This window comes from Artibeus jamaicensis, unplaced genomic scaffold (assembly GCF_021234435.1).
Source record: "Artibeus jamaicensis isolate MK-2021 breed Jamaican fruit bat unplaced genomic scaffold, CSHL_Jam_final scaffold_474, whole genome shotgun sequence".
Taxonomy (NCBI): Eukaryota; Metazoa; Chordata; class Mammalia; order Chiroptera; family Phyllostomidae; genus Artibeus; species Artibeus jamaicensis.
This window is the reverse complement of record NW_026522046.1, coordinates 41,215,006-41,237,878: the sequence shown is the minus strand read 5'-3', so window position 1 is coordinate 41,237,878 and position 22,873 is coordinate 41,215,006. Positions and strand designations below refer to the sequence as shown.

The window sequence follows — 22,873 nt, the reverse complement described above, 5'->3', positions numbered from 1 at the left end:
TTGGGAGAACTGTGTGAGGTCTCAAGGCGTCTCCTTTGAAGGGGACTGAAGCATCATTGTCCTGTGTACAACGTTTCTTGTATCTTCTTCAATAAATGTCTCTATTTTTCATAGTACATGGCTGGATATCTTCTGGACAGACCTTGTATACACACAATGGAATATTATTTCAAGTAAGATTCACACGATGGGAAAGAGACGCAGTGGCTGCAACTGCAGGCAGCAGACATCTGTGGATCTCACAGGTGCGCTGAGCGAAGGGCGTGCGGCGGGGATGTGCGCACGGCCTGATCTGTGGGTGCGAAGCACAGAAGCAGGTGAAACTGGAACTTGCTGCCCGGGGTTGGGGTGGGCCCAGGGGGACACTGCGGGTGGGACGGGAGCAGGCCAGGCCTTCTAGGGGTTCTGGGAGTGCTGTCTGTCCTGACCCAAGAATTGGTTACGTGGGTGTGTTTGGTTTGTGAAAGTTTGAGCTGTGCACTTAAGGTGTGTGCACTCTTCTGTGTGTGTATTATGCTTGAGAGTCTTGAAAAAGGCGTTAAAGAGACAACAGCAGACATGGCAGAAGGCAGGAGTCCAGCGTCTGTGTCAGTAACCTCTAGAGCCACACGTGTGCAATCAGGAAACCTGGAGAGTGTGGCCGGCAGCGACTGAGGCCGCCGCCCGGGAAGCTGTGCTCAGGCGGAAGAGCTGACGGGTGCAGATGGGCCCCGTACCACCTGGGACGGTGACCCAGATAGAGAGGCCCCTCCTAGCAAACATGGGCGGCAGAGAGGGGGTCACCCCTCAAGGAAAGAAAAGCAGGTGGCCGGCGACTCTCCCACAACACGTCCAATGCCTGTCACACCCAGAAGAGCCTCGCGACTTCTGGGTGGGACAGGCATTCACACCCAGACTTTCGGACCTCGGACTTTGTGTCTGGCCAGGCTGTCCCTCCAGTGCCCATCAGAGTTCAGGGAATGGGTTGGTAAGGGTCCTTCCGGGGACCTTCCAAGAGGTGAGTGCCAGTCAGCTTCCGTTCCTCGTGCTGCTCGCATGAGGGTGCGAGCTGGGGCGTCACCTCGGAGCTGCCTCCCACGGTCAGCTCCTGCCCCTAACAGTGAGTCCCCCTTTTCATTCCCAAGTGGCCGTTGCCCCTCTTTCTCCCTGCCTCCCCCAGCAGAGGTTGGGCTGTTGTGCTGCCGGGGCAGCGCCCACTGCCCGCTCCCTCATCCCCTCGGCCTCCGGCGCGTCGTTGAAGGCTGCTCTCGTCACCTTATTGCTGTCCATGCCCCTCGAGTTTAGCCTGTTGTTCTCTCTCCGGGCTATTGAATTGAAAGCTTCACTTCTTTTTTATTTTCCCCCAGCAGAGACCCTTAGTTGTCAGATTGCATTTCTACATAAGGCTGCGCCTGCCCTTCTGGGTCCTGGTGAACTTGGGGGGGGGGGTTGTCCTGTGTCTTTGGCGCGGGGCAACTTTGTTGTTCAGTTCTCGGCACTTAGAACTTTCTGACGTTGCTCTTCTGTGACCCAAGAGAGCGGTAGAAGACATTTTTATTTTCTAAGTGAGTGGGGATTTTAGGTTAATTTTTAACCCTAGCTGCCTCGGTGGCATAGGCCACGGTCTGTGTGGCACTGACTCTGTTTTCGAGACTTGAACTGTATCCGGTCACTATGTCCGGGCTTCGTCCTGGTGCTGTCGGAGCCGGCGGCCAGGCCTTCCTGGATGGGCGGTTTGCTTCCCCTCCCGCTGCTCCGGGAGCCTCTTTGTCCCCGGCTTCTTCAGTCTCACTGTGTGTGGCGTCTTGGAGTGGATTTCTTTTCTTTTTTTTTTGTTTTATTTTTTTATCCTCACCTGAGCACATTAAAAAAATTGCTTTTAGAGAGACGAAGGGAGAGGGAGAAACATCGATGCGAGAAAGAAGCATCGATGACTTGTTCCTCCTGTACACGCACAGACCAGGAACCGGTGCCCAGACCAGGGGTCGCAGGCACCTGCGCCCGGACCGGGGATGGAACCTGCAACCTAGGAGTTGTGCCCTGACTGGGAATTGAACCCGCAACCTTTCAGTCACAGGACAGTGCTCCAACCAACTGAGCCACCCTGGCGCTGGCTAGAGTGGGTTTCTTTTATTTGTTTTACTTTGGAGTCATTGTGCTTCCTGAAGACACACTCCGTGTCTGTCAGCAATTCCTGAAAACTCTGGAGCACTGTTCTGCTGCCTTTTGCTCCTGCCTTACACTTGACTTATACGACTCTCCAAGCCTCTCAAAGTCTTTTTTCTTGTGGTTTAGTCATTTTCTTTTGCTGTATTCTCGGTAATTTCTTTGGCTTCTTTTCTGGTTTTCCAGCCCTCTCTTCAACTCTGTCTAATCTGGCGTTTACCTGTGCTCATTTAACTTTTCATGTTGATGATTATCTTTTTCTTTCTTAAAAGTTCTCTTTGGTTCTTTCCAAATCCGCCTTTTATTCTGCTTCATGTTCTTTGCTTTGCATGTATGTCAATTTCCTCTTTTATCTCTAAATGTACTTATTTTATATACTGCAACTGATGATGTCAAAATAATAATAATGCCAAACGTAATACCCAAGTCTAAATTTCTTGGGGGTTGCATTCCATTGCTTGTTTGGCTTCCTGTCACTCCCTGAAGCTAGTCTCGTACGTGCTCTGCGTACGTGCTCTGTAACGTCGGGTTGCAGACTGTAAATTTGGGGGAGCTTTGAGGTTCCTGTGGGGCTCGTGGGGCAAAGCCCCCCTGGAGAGGCTGGGCTTCTGTGAGGAGCCCAGGAGAGCGACTGAGCTGGAACCACTTTAGGTTAATTTTCTGGAGTCCCAAAGGGGACTTCTAAAGATGCAATTGACAGAGCAGGAAAGAGACCCCCCCCCCCCCCCCCCAAAAAAAAAAAAAACCTCCGAGAGTGAAGAAATGGCTAGTGGTTGGGTGAACCTATAGAATCGTGATGAATAAAGCCACAATGAGAGTTGAGAGAATGTCGTAGACTTAGGTCTAAATGACTAAAGTGAGTGACTAACTCAGGGGAAACACCCTGACCTAAAACTGCCCGGTGTGGGAGACAAATGTAACACCCCGACGTTCGAAGCTGGGAAGACCCTCGCGTGCCCGGGACATCAGTACAACTGCTTTAACCTGTTCGGGACGCAGTTGCAAAACATGTCCCAGGTTTTGTCCTCAGTGAACTTAGCTTTCTGTTGGCTTCTCCCCCATCTGCACAACAGGTGATTACTGCCATCGCAGCACAGGCAGACTACATCACTATTTAAAGAGTTTTCTTCAAATAACTTTTCTTCTGCAGCTGAAAAGCTACTGTATGTATGCAACATGCGGTGCCTAGCAGTAACAAAGAGCATGATTTTTTAAAAACGGTGGTTAATAGGAATGAGTTAAAGAGTATGATTTGCAGAGGGGAGATGGTTATGTCATCTTAGTGTGTCAGATTTCAAAAATGGAGAATAAATGTGAAGGAAATGACGATCAGGCACCAAATGGTGTTATTCATGGGGCTCCGTCTGTCCAAGGTTGTCGTCCTGCTGGGGGCCTCCCATCCCCCCTTGTTATTTGGTTTTCTGCAGCGTGGTGGTCCCAACTCTGCCTCCCCGCCCGGTTCGGATTCCTCAGCCCCAGGCCCGCAGACTCCGTGGCACCTTTTCTCAGGCCCTCGGTCACGGGGGGCACTCTCCTGCCTTCCCACTGGCCTTCCTCCCGTGGCCCTGTCTCCTGCAGCGAAGTCACTGTCCACTGGAATCCAAGTCAGACCCCTGGGCTGTGCCTGCGGCCCCCTTTCCTCTGTGTCCCCCACTCTCACCCCCGTCCACTCACGAGGCCGAACCTCGCCGATTCCACTTCCCACTCATGTACTTAAGCCCCGCCCCCGGCCCCCAGATGGGCCACACTCGGTGACTCCAGTCCCCGCCAAAGGCCTCTGTGCCCCAGTTCCACTCCCATCAAATGTGTCCCCTGCCTTTAATCGGAAGTTGTATTTCAACAGCTCAGATTTGGTCCCTGCCACCCCGGCTCTAATCCCCCGTGGTGACGTCCCGTGGATGCCCTGTTCTTCCTCACTGGCCACGTTCCCGCCACAGCCGGGCTTCAGGCCTCGCCCCCAGCCGAGTTGGCCCTGGACCTTGGCTCGCCTTTCTCCGAACACTCTTTCCCCTTTGCTGGGTGGATTCCTGCTCCTCTTCCACCTTGGCTGTCCCCTTGCTGGGAGGCGTTTTCCTGTCCTGAGTGTGAGGCTGTGCACACACGTGCACTCACTTCCTGAGTGCTCTCTTTGTGGCTCCCTTCCTTCAGTTCACGGTGCGCAGCTGAGCCGTGCCCCCTGCCCTTGTCCCCGGGCGAAGGCCATGAGGGTTACCCTTGACTCCCTGTCTGGTGGTTGGTGCGTGCAGCCAGCCCTGCTGATGGTGGCCGAAGCTCTCTCCCTCCCCATTACCAATAGGGCAGCCGTCCTTGTCCAGTGCAGCTCTGGTCAGCCCACCCAGGGCAGTTCTGCAGGTGGACTGCTGAGCAGAGGGTCTGCACGTTTGGAAGACTGAGGCCCACGTTGCCAACTTACCCTCTGAAAGGCTCACGCTGTCTCCACTCATCCCAGTAGCACTGGAAAGAATGATGCTCCTCTAGGTGCTCAACACTTCTCTTTGTTTCTGTTTACTTTCTCGTGTTTAAATCCAGCACGCTGCGATGTCACGTTGCTGCATCTCTCTGGGAAATGCGACAGGGGCACAATCGGTTCTGTTAAGGCCAGCTGTGCAAATGGATGGCGGGTGGCTGATCTCCCCCCTCTGGGCGATCATCATATTCCCCTGGGTGTGGAGGTGCTGGGGTGCACCATAAGCTTGAGGCCAAGGTCACAGGTGACAGTGGCTCCGGCCGGTGACTCCCCCGCTCCAGGTCATGGCCGCTGCTCCTCGTCTGATGTTCCCCCAGAGCCTGTGAGGCTGGGCAAGGTCACGTGTGAAAGTGCTCCGTGAAGAGGTGTGCACACACGACACGCCTCATGCATGTCAGAGGAGGGACGGAGAGTGGACGCCACACGTGGTGGTGTGTGGTGAGTCCCAGCCAGCCCGCCCCCAGGACAGCAGCACTTAGGCAAAACGTGGACCGGGTTGGCGCGTGCTGCCGTGAGCAGGGCACCAGCACAGAAATGGGGCTGAGCTCCGCACCGGTGGCCGGGAGCCCTTGGACACCTGACAGGGGTCCCACTTGCGCCTCACGCTCACTGGTCTTGGCTCTCCTGTTCTCCCCCTGGGTGCAGACAAAGAGGAGCGGGGGTTTGTCCACCCCTAACACTGTTTGCTCTGGACGGAGCGTGGGGGCATTACAGCCGAGTGTCTTGGGGTGTCTGGTGCAGCCCTGGGACACGGCAGCGGCCGGTGTGTGGCACGAGCTGTGATGCCCACCTGCACCCACACTGGGTGTCAGCCTGTCTCTGCCGCGCGGCGCTGCGTTTCTGTGCCAACTTTGGACTGCCTTGTTGCTGAATCATTTCATGGCTCAGCGTATCTGAGAGTAGCATCTCTTCTTCCCACTAAAGCCCGCAGTCTGAGAGTAGCAGCGGTCAGTGGGTACTGAGTTCACTTTGTGGCAGCTGGGTGACTGATTGGCGGGAACAGGTAAGGCTCCTTGTCCCTCTGGTCTCCTGTCCTTTCCTCTGGGTGTGAGGGCTGTGTCCCCGGAAGACACAGGGCTGTCCAGGGCTGTGTCCCCAGAAGAAAGCTACACTTGGGACTGTGCAGGGCGTGACTTCACATTCAGGCTCCTGGTGTGGCGGGCCTGCCTCAACTTGCTGTCCAGGAGGTGGATGGGCTCAGAGCGGGTAATCGTTCCTTCCCTGCCACTTTGTTTAATCGCCACCTGCCTGTGGGGGTGGGGGCCACATGTATGTCCCTGGCCTTTTTGAAAGTTACTCTTAAAATCTGCCGTCACATTTAGGTAGGACGGGTTTATTTAACAACAACAATTTTTCCAGTCACTCTTTTTATTCCCACTCACACACGCCCGCCAGAAAATGACACAGCCAGTGGGTGGAGAGGGGACCCGGGCCTCCCCCGCCCGCCCCCCCCAGTACAGCACAGAGTCAGCAGCGGCCCCCTGAGCGTTCCAGATAAGCTTTGTTTGACACGGTGTTTGACTTGCCACTTGTGACAAGTGGCATGTTCACTGTGCATGGCGTGTGACCAGGCCAGTGGCTTGATGACAGAGCTGACCCTTCCTAATTGTGGGCGTGTGGGGGCACTTGGCGTGGGAGAGAGAGAGACAGGCTGCAGTGGGGGAGAGACAGGATCCAAATAAGAAAGAGGCTTCATATAAATAAGAACAGTTTTTAAGAAAAAGGAAAAGGAAGTGAGGATAATTACTGTTGTTTGTACTTGGTCTTTCAATGGTCATTCATACTTCTAGAAAGAGTTCAGCTTCTTCCAAAGTTTACAGAAGAAATAGAAAGTTGAGAGCATTTAATAATGTTGTCATTGCTTATTTTGTAACTTGTTATTATATTGTATTTCTGGGAATGAGTTAGCTTCTCTTTTTAAAAAAAAATGAACTGTGAAAACATAAATTATTGAATTCTCCTACGTACCATCCAGTGGAAGAATTAACCACTGTAGAATCATTGGAGGCCAAAGTGGTGGTGAAACTGAAACGTTCTGAACTTCTAAACTTGTCAATGGAAAAGGGAGGTGGGAGGAAAATCACCATCAGAGGGGGTGTCAGGCCTGAGTTGCGCTGCCCACGGCGGGGCTGGGGGGAGCTGCGTGCGGCGGCTGGTCTGGGTTAGAGGCGCTGTCGCTGGGACACATGCGTATGTTGAGGGGGTGCACGCTCTGTGACCCCGGGCACGTCCCCCACCTTCTCGCCACTTTTACCCAACACTGTGCTAGAGAAGGAAGTAAGACACATACACAATGGGAAGGAGAAGCGAAGTTGTCTTTATTCACAGATGTAGAAAATCCTAAGAAATCCTCAATAAGCTACCAGAACTAATAGGTGAGCTTAGAGTATTTACAGGATACAGGTAAATATAACAAAACCAATCTGATTTCTATAAACCAGCACTGGACAATTAAAATCTGTAGTAAAACACCATTCGTGATGGCATAGGAAATAGGAAATTCTTAGGGATAAGTACAGCCAAAAACATGCGCCAAGAAAAACTGAAGACCTGTGTACAGGGGCAGCTTTACTGTGTTCACGAACGGGAAGACTCAGTGTCACCAATGTGTCAGTTCTACCCAAACTGATCTGCAGGGTCAGTACAATCGCAGCACAATCCCGATGCGTTTTTTTAAAAAAGAGATTTGCATGCTTCTTCTAAAGTTCAGGTGGAAATCTAAAGACCTAGAGTAGCCGGAGTAATTTTGAGGAGACAGACAAAAGACGACCTGGTTCGAAGACTTTCTCTGTTGCTTCTGTAGTGCAGACGTTGTGGAAAGGTCAGCCTGCAGGGGACGATCCCAGACACAAACCCACAGGCTCGCAGTCAGCCAGTGTCCAACAGAAGCGCCAGCGTGATTCAGTGAGGAAGTGACACAAACGGTGCCAGGATTATTGGACACTGAGCGGCAAAAACAGTGAACTTTGTCCTACTTCCTCCCACTTCATAAAAGTGACCTCAGACTAGGTCACCAACCTCAGTGTGAAAGCTCAAACTGGAGGATTTATAGAACTGTGTGGCATACACATAGAGTGGAATATGATTCAGCCTTAAAAACAAATATGCCGAAACGTGGATGACCCCGGAGGACACCAGGCCGGGGGAAGTGAGCAGCCACAAAAGGTCAGACTCTGTGCGGTTCCACTTACATGTGGTCCCTGGAGTCGGCAGATTCAGAGGTGGAAAGCGGGTGGTGGTGCCAGGGGCTGGGGGTGGGGGGCGGGGAGTGAGTGTTTAACGTGGGGGGCGGGGTTTAGTTTGGGAGGATGGAAAGTTCTGGAGACGGACGGTGGTGACAGGCTGTGCCCCTGAGCTGTGCACTCAGACGTGGTTAAAACGGTGAATTGTATGTGTATTTCTACCACAATTTAAAGCAAAACCAAGGGCTAAAATTGGCCATTGGACTTGGGGTTTTGCTTTGTGGGCTCCACGCCGAGGCCAGGCTGGAGGGAGGGCTGGCTGTCCCGGAGGGGGCGGACTCCCGGGGTTTGGGAGGGAGGAGAATGCAAATGAGGTGGTGGAACTGCCGTCCTGGGAGGGGCAGAGCTTCCAGAGGGTCAGAGGCCTGGGGGCTGTTCTGTTCCGGCCAGTGCAGGGCTTGGTGGGCGGAGCCCACCCTCAGCTGCTCCCAGAGCCTGCCCTGCGGGCAGGGTGAGGTTTCTTTGCTGCCCTTCTTGGGGCGAGTTCATTTGTGAGCCATCTGTGGGGCCTCCTTATCAGGCAGTGGCAAGTAACAGCTCGGCCAGGCCCTGCCTAGACCACGTCCCTGGTATTTGCTGAAGGCAGTGGAATGTCCTGTTCTTGGGGACATAGAGGTCATTTGTAGTGGTCAGTTTCCCCGGTGTGCAGGGGTGTGGTCACCATGTGTCTTCCCACATAAGTACACGTGTCTGTGCCTTTCCCTTCCAGGCCTCCAAGGTGGGACCCTGTGAGGACGATTGCGTCCACTGGCTGCGCTGACCCTGGGCCTCGGTGAGTCGGGAGAAGGAGGCACCTGACCTCGGGTGGCACGTGCACCCACGTGTGGGCTCCTGTGTTTCTTTCCCCTGGAGCAGCCCCGGGGTAGCTCCTGCCCCATGACACGGTCCTGGCTCTTGCTGGCAGACACAAAAGTCCATCTGCCTTGAGAGCCAGGCTCACCGAGATAGCTTTAGTGACACCCAGGTGACCCTGTGGGACACAGCTGGGCCTTCGTGTGTGTTGACTGATTTTCTTAAAGGGGTGTATATTTGGAAGTTTTCTTATAACCAAGAGAGATTTACTGATCAGCTCCCATTTGTCCAAAATCCAAATGAAGAAGTTCAGGTACATGGTCTCCCCTTCTGTTCTTTCGCTGAGGGGCCAGGCGAAAGATGCCGCTGGGTCCCAGGGTGTCCACGGGGTGCAGCCGTGGGTGCCGCCCCAGCAGGGCTGGACGTGGCTTTTGTTAGCAGACCCCGAAGTCTGAGAGTCTCTTTGAGAAGGACGTAGCTGTCCAGTTTAGATGTCCAGGGGTGACGTGTAACCTGAGGTCTGGGCATGTCTGCCCAGAGCTGGGCCCAGCCAGCCACGGGGCGGTCAGGTCCTGAAGGGCGTGCCCCTGGGAGCCCAGTGATAACCAGCAGCTCTAGGGAGAGCACTGAATTGGGGGTGGGGACGGGGGCACCTCCTTCATCAGACCTGAGGGCTCTGTCTGCAGGCCTGTCTCACAGAGTGGCCCCCAGTCACCCCAGCCCCCTCTCCTGTCCTCTGTGTCCTGGCTCTGAGCAGTCCGGTCCCTCCTTTTAGGCTCCGTGCTGACCAGCTCCCTTCTACGCCCACACTCATTCTTGGGATGTATTACTACTGGCTGGGAGAGCGACAGGCCCCTCCATATTAATCACGCCTTGGCCAGACGGCCTCCTGCCACTCGTTCTTTGGGTCTGGCTTCCTCTCTCTTCTGAAGAGCGGGTCCCCTTCTGCACCTCATAGTTGCTGGTCCTCCTCAGGCAGATGATGGAAGCTCCTGTGTGATAGTCAGCACGCATGGTGTGCTCGCAACTGCTCTTTGGTAAAAGCAAACAACTTTTGGGGTACAAGGAGGGCTGATGCAACCTGGTGCCGATGGCACACTTTTTTCTATTTATAGTCACGACTTGTTTAAAACAATGCTCTTGAAATATGCGAACTGAGCACCGCAGCACTGCCTTAGTCTCCAAATTAAAGTCATTTTGTCGAGTGTTGCTCTAGAATTCAGTATTCTCTCACACATGCCTATTTGGTAACTGTTAACGTAAATGGGATGTGAGCGGCACTTCCCAGTACTCTGAGCTCTCATCTCCAAGGTTCTGAATCAAAAGTGTATTTGCTTTGTTTGCCCATTATTGATTTAATAGACAGCTTATGGTTTGGATTGCTAAATTGTTGCGAGCTGCTACTGCATGCAAAAGAAAGTCAGAGTTACATTGTGTCCTAGGGCTGAGCTCTGAATGCATTCCTTTCTTCCCCTGTCTTATCACCTGGCAATGGCCGGAGAATGCCTGGGGCCTAGAGGATTCTCTCTCGCACAGCTACCAGGGGTGCCGGAGCCCGCGGCATAGCCCGCCATACTGCAGGGGCTGTGGGTGCCGCCCATGTGTGTAATCTGTGAGGCACATGGCGTGGTGCGCAGCAGGTGTGAGTCCTCCACCACGGCTTGTTTCTGTGGGAGAGTGGCCGAGGGTCACTAGTCACTGGCCGGACATCTCCCAGAGAGGTGGAATTTGGGGAGATTGCAGATGGAAATCAGTCTGGTTTCCCTGGTTTTAGGGGATGGAGCCCTCACTGTTCTGTAATAGTCGAGGGTGGGGAAGGAGGAGGGGAAAAAAGCAATGGCAAGTTGGAGACCTTGTGCTCTTTAGGGACAGTAACAGTCATGGGACGATCCCCAAATCAAACTTATAACTGAGCATCCGGTGACGTGAACTCACCTTCACACAGCGGACCGCCTTCGGTTATACGTACGTATACATACAGCTTCTTTGCAGAGGCAGGAGAGAGACAGAGACTGACCAGCAGCCCCCACCCCGCCCCCTGGTACTGAAATAGAGCCTAACACCCATTTACGGCTGAACTGGTGCCGCTCGGAAGATGTCCGAACGTCTAGTGAAATCTGAACAGGTGTGCAACTTAGTCGTTAGATAAATGACAATTAACAGCCACGGGGTTGGCTACAGTGAAAGACCAGACAGTGGGGAACTCACATTGCGGTGGCTGTGACTTGGTCCAGTGGCTTTGGAAAACCATTATTATTATCGTGATGATGATGATGACGACGCAGATGCAGCAGCATGTGGGCTCTGGGCGGAGCACCTTCAGAATCCTTCATCAGTCATTCGGTTCTCTTCCCATCTTCATGGAACAGATCTGATAATCTGTTTTTTTCAGATGAGGACACAGGGTCAGGATAAGCGTGTCACCTGTGCTTACACCCCAAGGGGCCACTCTGGGCTTCGGAGCCCCTGCGCTCTGCCCTGTCCCTGCCGGACCCCAGTGCCCTCCTGCGGTGTGCGAGCCTGCCCACCAGCAGGGAGCAGCTGCTGCCTGGGACAGGAGGGCCTCAGCCGGGCAGAGCTGGTCTGTGGCCTCACGGAGGATCTGGGACTCCACTCAGTGTGACCTCTCGGCGGCCAGTGTACGTAGTCCCTGTGCTTGTGGTCCCTTCACTGACAAGTGATGGGATGGTGTGTCACTGTTACTGCAGTTTCAGCTCACACTTGTTTCCTGCTAATTTTTCTTACGAGGTTTAGGATGACTGTGAGGCTCTCCTGAGTCTCAGGCACAGGGAACGGGGCCCGCCCTGCGGGCTTATCTCACTGGCTCCTCTCCCCATTCTCCGCCCCATGTTGGGAGCTGGGCTTCCCACCTGCCTGTGAGTCCTAGACTGTAGTCTGTGTTTCCAGAGCTCCCCGGCTGGCCGTGGACCTTGCTCGGTGCAGCTGGAGGGGGTGATGGGGCGGGGAGCAGGAGACCACCCCCCCCCAGGCAGCGTGAGGGTGGAGAGATTGTCCCAGGGAGACCTGAACACTCCCTGAGGAAGGCGAAGCTGGGACCTGAGGCTTCGGCCTCACGACTGAGACAGGCAGCGCCCCTTGCTGCTCCCCCTGCTGCCCGGCCCCCACTGCTCTGTGAGTCCCAGAGTGAGGGGGAGCCTGGGGACGGAAGGGAGGCAGGGTGTGTGCCCCCAGCCTCTCTCTCCCGGGTTTGGTCCGTGGCCACGGCGGGCGTTTGTGTCAGGTGTTCGAGGCCAGGCTGGTCCTGCCCCTGCCCCGTGTGTGCCGTGAGCCCCAGGACAGTGCAGGCGCCACACATGGCTCACACCTGCCGTGGCCTCAGCCCCGGAGCCCTCACAGCCAGGGCCTGGGCGGGGGTGGGGGGAGGCTTTGCTCTCCAAACCTGGGACAGAGGGCTTGGGCTTCGGCAGGGCAGCTTGTGTCTAGAGAATGCACATCTCTGGCAATGTAAGCTTTTTTCCTTAAAAAACAAACACAAACAATCAATCAATCAAACAATCAATCTGCCCTGACTGGTGTGGCTCAGTGGATTGATTGAATGCCAGCCTGTGAAGCAAAGGGTCTTACTGGTTTGATTCCCAGTCAGAGCACATTCCTGGGTTGCAGGGCAGGTCCCCAGTAGGGGGTGTGTAAGAGGCAACCACACATTAATGTTTCTCTTCCTCTTCCTCCTTCCTTACCCTTCTCTCTAAAAATAAATAAATATAAATCTTAAAAAAAAAATCCAGTCTTTTCAGCGTTCAGGCTAACTGGTTAAGCTGTCATAACCGCTGTCCAGACAGAAGGGGCGGCCTTAATCAGCAAGCAAGGTGGTTTTTTTCTTAAAATCTACATTTTAATTGTAAAAGGGCTATGTGCTTGTAAAAGTTCAATGCAGAACCAAATTTAATACACACTAACATTTCGTTGCCTGGTTCATCTGAGATCCCACGCTTCCTCCCGGAGGGAATGTCTATGCACGGTGTGTGGCTCAGCCCCCAGGGCGCGTGTAAACACCCAGGGACAGGCGGGCCTACCACGCAGAGCTTCTGAAATCGCATTCACGCCACGATGCCCACCTGGGTGGCCCGGCGTAGCGTGTCTGGAGACTTTGTAATCGACCTGCCTCGATTTTTGTGCCGCCCTGAAGAGCATGTGTGGCTGTGCCCGCAGGCGCACACACGTGTTGTAAGACACGCCTGGGGGACGGTCTCAGAGTGCGGCTCCCTGGCGGCCACTTTACGAGGACCGAGGCGTGTTTTCAAGGACAGGGCGTGGGTGTGGCTTGGCAAGGTGGTGAGACCGGCACACCTGTTCCCACACTGGGGCCTGGCTGGCACCTTGGTGACAGTGTCCATGAAGAGGGTTTATGACGGCCCTGGTGGTGCTTCGGGGTCAGTAAGTGCCCCTGGGCCCGGGCGCTTGACCCCTGGACGGCAGACTTTGCCTCCTGCTGCTGTGCAACCTGGTGTCCCTTTCCGCCCTGGCCAGTGCTGTCGGTGAGTTGGCAGGGGTGCCGGGAGTCTTTCTGGGGACAGTGACCTTGCCAGGTTCCTTTCCCAGGGAGGAGCGTCTGTTTTCTGGAACATTCCGTAGTGTTCTCCCGGAACCCACATAAAGCACTGTGCACACACAGGTTCACACGCCTGTTGTGGTCAGAGACATGAGTGTGCGTGGGCAGAGGTGCCCTCGTCCACGTGTCTAACACGCAGGTGCAGCAGAGGTCCCCTTTTCAGGGCGCCGTCTGGTCTCACAGACACCGCGTGCCCGGCGGCTCCTTGTCTCTTGGGACCTGGAACTGAAAACGGATGCACACCTCGCGTGGCCGGGCCGGGGACACCGGGGCCTGCTGTGCTGTCGGTTTGGCTCTGCGCCAAGGGGTTCTAGTTGGAGCAGGGTGGCGGAGAAGGGCAGGGGGCCACGTCACAGGCAGCCCGAGGGGCTCAGCCGCGCTCTGGACTCAGCTCTCGGCACCGTCTGAGCTTTTCTGCCGCTCGATTACACCTGGGCTGAAACGAGGAGGTGGGACCCCGGGCCGCCCAGCAGGGCTGAGCCGGGGGGGCCGGTCCAGCCCCAGCTGTGGAAGGGGGAGGCCAGGCAGCCCGGCACACAGTAAATGTCACGTACGCGTGGCCCCTCTCATTGTTAGTGCCACTTGGCTGTCTTCCCCATCCCTCCAAAATGAACGGCTGTCCAGGGCGTGTGCTGGCTGCCGGCAGACCCGGAGGAGCGACATGTCCCACCTGTGACCTCGTGGGACTCATCGCCCCCCGAAACGCACCTCGAGCTCTTGGGCTCCCGGCATCGGTGATCATGGCATCTGGGGGTGACCGGAGCCCTGTGATCCTGGTTTCTCTCGTTCTTCCCTTGTCCTGCCACGGTGGCTGCAGTGACCCTCGGTGGGGGGCCGGGGCCTTGAGGGCCACGTCCTCAATCATGGGCGGGGCTGGACTCCCTGGTCCGCCTCTCCTGAGTCCGGTGAAGTAGGCTTCTGTTCTTCCCTTTTCTCCTCTTGCCAATAATTAGAGTCATTGATTTTCTGCAGTAAACTGTTTCTGTGCCCTGGTGTGAACCTAATTTAGTCGTCATGACTTCTAACTGCGTGGCTCGTCGGCCTGCTCACGGACACGTGCCGTGAGGGTCCACCTGTGTCCGTGCCCACACCGGCTCGGTCGCGGGCCCCGCAGGTTGCTGCTGCTGCGGCCTCCGGGAATGCCTCCTGCATTCCTCCTGCAGGAAATGCTGACTCTGGGCTGGACACGGTCACCTCCTGGGCAGGCAAGTCTGTAGTGGGTGTGTCACCATCAGGGGACACGTATCATGAGTGCATCTAATCTTTTAAATTACCTCTACTTTATGGAGTGCTTTTATTTTTAAATCAGGAAGTGAGGTTAGATTTTGTTAAATTACCTGACCAGCATTCTCTTTAAAGTAATACAATGGATTTTATTAATAGGGCTTTTTTCCCCCCATAAAACCATCCTTGTATTCCTGGAACAGAGTGTGCGTTGTCTTTCGAATATGCCGTTAGGTTCTGTTGGCTGGTTTTTAGAGGAATGTCTGTGTTTGTGCTCCTACGTGAAGAGCAGTGGTTCTCGAGCCTTCGCTCTTTCTACACTTAAAACATTACTGAGGACCCCAGAGAGCTTTCGGTTTTGTGTTGTGTCTGCTATGGTTCTCAGTGGGGGGACATCTGGCAGTGCCAGGAGATGTTTTGGCTGATACAGCTGGTGGTGGTGGTGGTGGGGGTGTTGCTACTGGCCGCCCCCGGTGGGAGCCCGGGAGCTGCGCACGTTCTGCGGGACGGCCCCTGCCTCAAAGCGTCAGGTCCAGAGTGTCGGCGGCGCCGGGGCGGAGAGTCCCTGCTGCTGGTGTGTGTAGTTCAGGAAGTAACACTGAGGACGTTTAGAAATATTTAACAATGCACTTAAAATAGCAGCAGTAGCTCTCTCCTGTCTTTTTGGGGTGAGGAGCTGTGAGCAGCAAAGCCCGGGGGGGGGGGGGCGACGCCCTGTGCGAGGTGGCGCAGGAAGTCCTGGGGAAGCAGCCGAGTGTAGGACGCACTAGGAGACGGTGGAGCTGCAGGTCGGCTTCGAGAACCGCGGCCACAGCAGGACATATGCTCCTCAGGCGTCCCCAGGCTTAAGTCCACTCCCCAGCCCGAGTTCTCCGGTGTGTTCTGCAGGACCAGCTGCACTGTGACAAGGCCAAGGCTGTGGACGTTCCCCACGTGGACATCGAGGCTCTGAAGAAACTCAGCAAGAATGAGAAGCTGGCCAGGAAGCAGGATGCCTTGCTGGCTTCAGAGCCTCGGATGAAGCAGACGCCGCCCCGGATGCTGGGCCCAGGCCTGGACGGGGCTGGCAAGGTCCCTTCCTTGCTGACCACAGCGGGGACTTGGGCGGAAGTTGAAATGAAATCCGCAGTCGAGTTCCAGATGAAGAAGGTGCTGTGTCTGGTGGTGGCTGCTGGCCCCGTGAGGACGGCGGACGATGAGCTTGCGCACAACATCCTCTCAGCTGTCGGTTTCCTGGTGTCGCTGTTCAAGAGGAACTGGCAGAACGTCCGGGCTTCACTCGGCAGGAGCCCTGGCGCCTGCACGGCCGGCGGCACAGCTGAGCAAACCACACTGCTACCACTACAGGAAAAAAAACCCAAAATTAAGAAAACAGCGATAAACCCATTACATCTTAACAGAAATAACATTTTTATAAAGGACACTACACTTTTCAGAACTGGGAAAAATGCAGTGGAGGCAGGGGCATCGTCGGGTGTTTTCACAGTGCGATCTGTCGGTCTGACGTCGGGCCTGCGGGGGCCGGGGGGGGGGGGCAGCTGAAGGATCTGCCCCTGCACTGGCCCAGGCGGCCGAAGAGACCTGCTTCGTGCTTGGGAGGCCGAGGACTCTCGGGTCCCCTGACCGGGAGCTCCCGTCCCACCCGAGCACCGGGACCAGAAGACGGGCCTCCTCTGCATCCACCCTCTCACGGTGAACTCGGTGTCACTCCTGCTTTGTGAAAGGCGTTTGGGAGTTTTCCTTCTTTGCCCATGTTCTGGAAAAGGTTACATGGTGTGAAGATTATCTGTTCTTACAGAATGGGCAGAAATCTCCTGTGAAGTCCTTTGGGTTTGGTCTCTTTCATTAGATGTAATGGATACCTCTTCTAATTCTATAAAAATAGGTCTTTTCAGACTTTCTGTCTTTCCTGTGTTCATTTTTTGTGTGAATTTTTTCTCCTAGTAAAGTAGTAAAGGTCCACTTCATCTATGTTTTCAAGTTTATTTGCGGAGCGATGTGCAATTATTTCCATGATTTAAAAGAGTATTTTCTTTTGATGGTTATTCCCTCTTAGGCCTTTTATTCTCCTTTGTTTTGATTAGTTTTTTTTTTAATTAATGTAGATGACTTATCTGTTTTGTTGATTTTTTTTAAAGAAGCCATCTTTACACATGTATTTATTAATTAGAATGCTTTTTTCTAATTCATTATATTTTGCTTTTCCCTTTATTCCCTCTGTTACTTTTTAATTTTCTTCTAACTTTTTGTATTGGAGGCTTAACCCTCTTATTTTCATGCCTTCGCTTCTAAAGACATAAAGCACCGAACGTGGTAAATTCTCCTCTGGGCACCGCTGCAGTTTACAGGTTTGGTTTCTACTTCTGGTGAGGAGCGGAGAAGGTTTGCATTTCAGGGAGGTAGCGCTCTTTCTGTTTTGATTGTGTTATGAATTTGCAGATAATATTGTTTGCGTTATAATCACTGTTTAGAATTTGTTGGAAATGTATTTGTTGCTTAACATCTAGACGCTGTTTGCGCATGTTCCCGTGAGCGACCGGGAGACCGTATGTTCCCTCCACCCAAGCGCAGGTCGGCCGCGTGCCTCGCGGGCCCACTGCGCTGGCCTTGCTGCCGCGTCCTCTGTGGAGCTCTCCTCGCTCCCGACCCCTGTCCTTTCTCAGACTGGGACGTGGCGAGGTCTCTGACGGTCCACAGGCTGTGACTCATTTCTGTGGTGTCCTCGTCGTTTCTGCTTCGTGAAGTGTGCTGCTGGGCTGTCGGACACCTAGGTATCAAGTCATTATACTTCTTTAAGAATTTTAGTTCTAGCATTATAAACATTCCTGCTTCGTCTCATTATTTTAATGGCTCTTGGCCTGATATTTTATTTTCCGACTTCAAGAATTTGAGCCCTCTTTTTATTTGCATTTCCTCAGTGTGCGTCCATTCATTATTTTTAGCCCTGCTGGCATGCTGGGTCAAGGTACTTCTGTGATGTGTAGCCGACTGGGTTTTGTTCTGTAAAGCAGTTCCCGTTTTTAGTGGGTGAGCTCCGCCACTTTGAGCTGATCAGCACGGCCTGTGTGTGTGATCAGTGCTGTTGGTACTTGTGCGTTTGGGGGTCAAGGATAAAACGAGTGCCCGTTCACAAGCTCACAGATGGTGCACGTGGCCCGCTCCTCACCTTTCTGGCGGCTGTGTTCCGTGCCGTGCTGCGTCCTGGCGCGGCTGGCCTGCTGTCTGGGGAAGCGTGCGTTTTGTGGTAGTGGTCACCTGATCCGACCTGCCCCGGATGTCCTCCCGTCAGATGCCTCGTTCCCCCATTTTGTAAAACGTTTGTTGTTTCTGTGCTAAGAGCAGCCGTAAAGTGTCCTGTCCCCGCCGCTCCCCAGGCATTGCCTTTCTGAGCGCCTGCTGTCGCAACATCCAGTGCACCGAGCTTTTTTTGTCCACCCTGCTAGCTGCTCTGCCGTCATTTTCCCTCTGGTGCCAGGAAGTGGCCGTGGCTCCTTGCGTCCCACCTCCCTCCCTGCCCCTGCGCCCCCCTCCCCCCCCTCCGTTGCTGGTTGGTTGTCAGAGTGTGGGGCGCTCAGTGCTCTCACTCAGGCTTCTCCCTCCAGGCGCACACATCGCAGTGATCCCTGGGCCTCGGCGCCTCAGGTGTGTCCCCAGCTCCATCTCCGGCAGGGCTGTGGACTGCCAGCCGGTGGCTCCGAGTGTTGCTGTGGCCCAGCCCCGTGCATGTCCCCAGGGCCTCTGGCCCGCAAGTCTGTTCTGCCATCTGATTTCGTTGCCCAGCATTTTTTATAGGTGTTTGTATGTATTTGCCTTGATTTAGTTCCCATCTTTCTGTGACATACCATGTTAGTTTTGTTTGTCTCCTGTAAGTCCAGCAGATGGCAGGATTTTCAGCTGCTGGTTCTACTTCCTGTGGTGACTGATGTAGTTGGACTTCACTTGATCATCGTTGTTTGTATCCCGCATCCTTTCCCTCTGTGCTCCTGTCCCCTCTTGACTTTCACCCGTTAAATCTGCTCACCTGTCTGCTCCCACTGTCGGGCGCACTCTCACACCACAGGGGGGCGTGGTGGACCTGCTGAAGCATGTTGCTCTCTCAGCTTTCCTCCCAAACTGTGTGAAGGCCTGAGGGCTGGGACTTTGGTTCCGCAGTGTTTTCAAACCCACATTTCCTGGGCACACGCCGCACCGCGCCGGCCTGCCCCGGAGCGCACAGCCTGGCGTCCTTATGAGATCGCTTCTCCGTTCCAGGTGCCACGCAGCTGTGCTGCAGCAGGCCCAGTGGGCGTGGGTCCTGTCCACGCTCTGGTCTGCATGTGTGTGTGTGCGTCCCTGTGAGAGTGGGACTCAGGGTGAAAGGGCAGTGAGCTGCTGCTCTCGTCCCTGCTCAGGAGACCCTAAGAACTTGATGAGACACTGGGTTTTATCAAACAGCTTTGGAACAGTGCAGTTTTCAGGTGCCTTTGATAAGTTAGTTCTCAGTGAATAATAAAAGGAGGGGTTGACGCCCGGCCTTTGTTAACTAGTAATTAAGTCCACGCTGCTGACTCTGAGCTAACCGGTCCAGGGTGAACACTCATCACTTTCCTGTCGAGACCCCAACCTCTGCCGTCTGGGAGCCAGGTCTGGGCCACGGAGGGTCCACGCTCCATAAGCACCAGGAGGCCAGCGGCAGGCGTGGTGCTGGGCGACTTTTTGCTGAATTCCTTGTATCTTGATGCTGTTTCTGTGAAGGGTCAACAAATACTAGATAGGTTGTTCTGAGAATCTGGACTTCTTTATTTGAGATAAATGCTGTTTAGTGAAAATTTCCTTTTGGAAGTTAAAACTCTTAGTCCTGCTGTCTAGGTGAGGGGGAGGTTGAGAGCATCGGTGCCAGGAGGATGTGCAGGGAGGGGAGACACTCACGTGTGGGTTCGGGTTTGTTTTCAGTGCTGCAGGTGGTGTGTGCTGATGAAAGCGCCGCAACTAGCAACACATGTTTTTTAGAAGTTGCGTTGGTCATAAAGAAGTGTGCGTTTAAGGCTTTGGGGACCCAGGTAGCTCTTAAGTGAAGAAAGACAGAGGTGAAGACGTTTCTGTCATTGCTGGAAAGTTCCATTCATCTTTGGTTTGGCACCTCGGGGTCCGTGTGGTTTGTTGGTGAGGACAGGATGTGGCTGCTGCAGGGAGGCCCCCGGGGCGCGGCCCCAGCTGGTCGGGGTGTGCACGGCCCCGCTGTGTGCCAGCGCCCCACTTGGTGCTGGGGGCAGAGGTGACCAACCAGTAGACCTCAGTGCCTATGCAGGGAGGTGATACGAACTAAGGTGAAATGTGTGTGAAGTCCTGCTTTTAGTCCATTTGTTCTTCGTGGATTTCCAGAGCCCTGGGAGCTACATTTTTGTGGGGCAGTGGGGGAAGCAAGTTGACAAAAATAAACAAATAAACATACTAGAAATGCTAGGTGACCCTGCTGGGAGGAATCTAAGGGAGTGTGACAAAGTGATGGGCACTGTGGGTGCTGACGGAGAGCAGACGGCCCTTCCCAGGGGCTGGCAGGGAGCAGGCTCTCCCAGAGCTCGGCAGGCAGGAGGCAGGAGGCAGGAGGCAGGAGGCAGGAGGCAGGAGGCAGGCAGGAGGCAGGAGGCAGGCAGGCACCTTGAGGCTGGTGGAAGGCCGGGGAGTGCAGACTGCAGGCCAGGGTGCCCGGTTTAGCAGGCAGGCGGGGATGGCTCTTGTCCTCGGTTCAGTTGGGGCTACCAGGGCAGTTGAGGCCTGGCCATGGCACAAGCCTCAGTGGGCGGAGAGAGCCCACGGATCGCAGGGGACAAGGGCAGAAGTCAGGAGAGGCTGTGGGGCTGGTGGCACAGTGGGCGGAGAGCAGGCTTGCTGGTAGGTTGAGTGTGTGTGCAGGTGTGGGATGTGTGTGTACACGCCTGTGTTTGCCTGTGTGCATCTGCACACGTATCTGTGTGTATGTGTGTGCACATGTGAGTGTCTGCTGACATGTCTCAGGCTAACAGAGGCACAACTGGGAGGAACACACTCGTCCCCCGATTGAGCCTGAGTGAGCTTCCTCACCCGGGGCCACCCTTTGGGAGTGTGTCTGTCTTAGACTTCATGCTGCTGCTTGGCAGTGCGACGGTCACCTTCAGGGGCAAAAGGCTAGAGCCCGGCACTGGCCAGCTATGGGCACTTAGCCTCAGTGTGTAGTTGGGTTTGGGGGTGTCTCTCTGCCTGGCCTTCAGCTGAGGCCCCAGGCTGGCAGCACTGACTCCACGGGGTTTGCAGACCTGCCCCTGCCCTCCCGCCAGGCATGGCCAGGAGGAGGGGCAGGGCGTGTGCCTACCTCCGGCCATGGTGGTGGGGAAGCCTCACACTGGGTTTGGTTCTCCAAAGACACCGCAGAAGCAGCTGTGGCAGATGGGTCATCTCAGTGGTGGGCGCTGGGCGTCCCAGACCCTGCTTTTGGTGTTGGACTTTTTAAAATTAAGAATATAGGGTCCAGTACAAATAACGCCTCCTTTTTATTACAAAATCATAAGCACGTAATTCTGTAACATAACAACATCACACCCAAGCACATCCTGTGACGTTTCAGGTGAGATGTTCGAATTAAAACTATAAACTGTCACACCCACATTGTCACCCTACCAACCGCACTCAGGCAGGTGTTCCCTCTGCCAGGCTTGCACGCGTGAGTGAGTGAGAGGGACGTTGGGAAGTGTTCCCGTCCCCGGGGCGGAGCTCCCCTGCAGAGGCTGCGGAGTCGGGTGAGAGGACGGTGTCAGCCAGGCATTAGGTGAGGACGGTGCCAGCTGAGCCCTGGTGCCGGCCAAGCTTGGGTGCCAGGGTTTCCCGTGTGGCTTGTATGTTGGGGCAGAGCCCAGCCCCTGGGTCTGCGCGTGGAGGAGCCTGTCCCGTGTCACCTTCAGGGACAAAAGGCTGGAGCTTGGGTCAGTATGACACGGGTCCCTGGTGCTCCATGCACGGCCGGGCCGGGCCCTGGTTGGCGAGTCCGTCTGTCCTGGGACCTTATCCTTTTGGGTGAGCCTGTGCCTGCCTGGCAGAACATCTGCCCCGCTGGTATGGAAGCAGGGGACAGTGAATTTTGGACTGGTGGTGTGGCAGAGGGAGAAAGTTTTCTTTATCCGCAAGGTTCTTCTGGCCGGCGTGATAATCAAACAGACACGAGACAGATCAGCAATAGACAGTGACCAGACTCAACACCTACGACCACGTGAAACCCCACGCATGTGAGAGGCTCGGAAAGGGACAACGAGGGACATAAGACTGTCAGAGCCCAGGGGGAGGGGAGGTTCTGGAGGACATCAGCGGGTCATTGCTGAGTGACAAGAAGAGCAGATGTTCAGTAGTTTGTAGTTCGAGCCCCCTCTACAGAGGTCACAAAAGGTCACCTCTGATCATTTGTTACTATGGGCCAGGTCCTAACCCAGCGTTTGCAGGTTGGGGGTGGTAGTGGGGGTGGACAGTTTTCCCTGAGCCCACAGGGTCTCAGTTGCCTTTAGCTACAAAGACTCCACACACCACAGGAACATAACTCAGGGTGTTTGTTCTGAACCCCTCTAGCATCCCAGGGTAATCAGTGTTCCAGACACCGAGCACACCCTTGGCTGTTGACCTGGATGGGTTAGGAAGCATTTTACCTATTTCCTCCGGCTTCTCTGTTTGCTCCACTTGGCACGCACTGGTCGTTCTCACCGCATTTCTGTTTTTTACGTGGTGGCTGGGCAGGCCCCAGCTTTCAGCCTCTGTGCACATAGGAAAAAGGATAGATCCGAAGTGGACAGCCACTGCCCCAGGCAGGACTCCTCCCCACTTGCTCCCCTGTCCCGAGTGGCGGCTATCCCGCTGGACATGGGCAGCCGGCACTCTCCCCTGGACTGCACAGCAGTTGCCCCAGGCCGCCCACGTTCCTGGCTGCTCCCACCTTCCTGGTGAGCAGAGGCTCTAGGTCAGAGGCTTTTAGAAAAGGAGAGCTCAGGAGCCCTGGCTCCCTACAGATCCCCACTCCCCGACTGGGAGGGGCTGAGGGCAGGATAAGAGACAGGCCACCTCCAGGGAGGGAGCCGCCCTGCAGGTCTGGCCCAGGAGGCTCACAGGTAAGACAGGTAAGAGCAGGGCTGTTCTCCAGCAGCACCGCCCGCCAGCCCTGGACAGACAGAACCAGGCATGGAGTAGTGGTGGGGGAGAGAAGGGGAGTTTAGGGTCTTGCATCTCAGACTCTGCCGTATCCGGCCACAGAAGAGCCAATGGGGTGAGTTATTTACCCCAGACCCCCTCCGCCTTGGCTTGCCCGGAACAGCATCTGTCCCTCTTTAACATGTGGAAGTCCCTGTGGCTGGCATCTGTTCTTCCTCCCCCTGGGCTAAAGTGTCAATGTAAGAAATGTCTGAACCTGCAGAGAAATTTCTGTAGTAAGAGTCAACTTGA

General features: G+C 54.8%; 2 protein-coding genes across 4 annotated transcripts in view; both read left to right on the top strand.

The window, feature by feature from the left end:
- The window catches only part of AGPAT3 (1-acylglycerol-3-phosphate O-acyltransferase 3), an 80,615-nt gene that overhangs the window by 8,036 nt on the left and 49,706 nt on the right, over positions 1-22,873 (top strand). The window contains exons 1-2 of one of the 3 annotated variants that reach the window (XM_037158135.2): positions 7,628-7,777; positions 8,564-8,626. The exons of 1 other annotated variant lie outside the window; for it this stretch is intronic. The gene's annotated coding sequence lies outside the window, so the exon portion shown is untranslated. Of the gene's footprint in view, positions 1-7,627; positions 7,778-8,563; positions 8,627-22,873 lie in introns of those variants that run through there. One more of the 3 variants, XM_053657634.1, reaches the window with a different exon arrangement.
- LOC119058759 (60S ribosomal protein L10a-like) lies at positions 12,715-16,429 on the top strand. The gene is given in 5 exon segments (XM_053657937.1): positions 12,715-12,798; positions 14,826-15,014; positions 15,211-15,241; positions 15,244-15,312; positions 15,315-16,429. Coding segments are annotated over 5 exon segments (1,041 nt in total). The 3' UTR covers positions 15,983-16,429.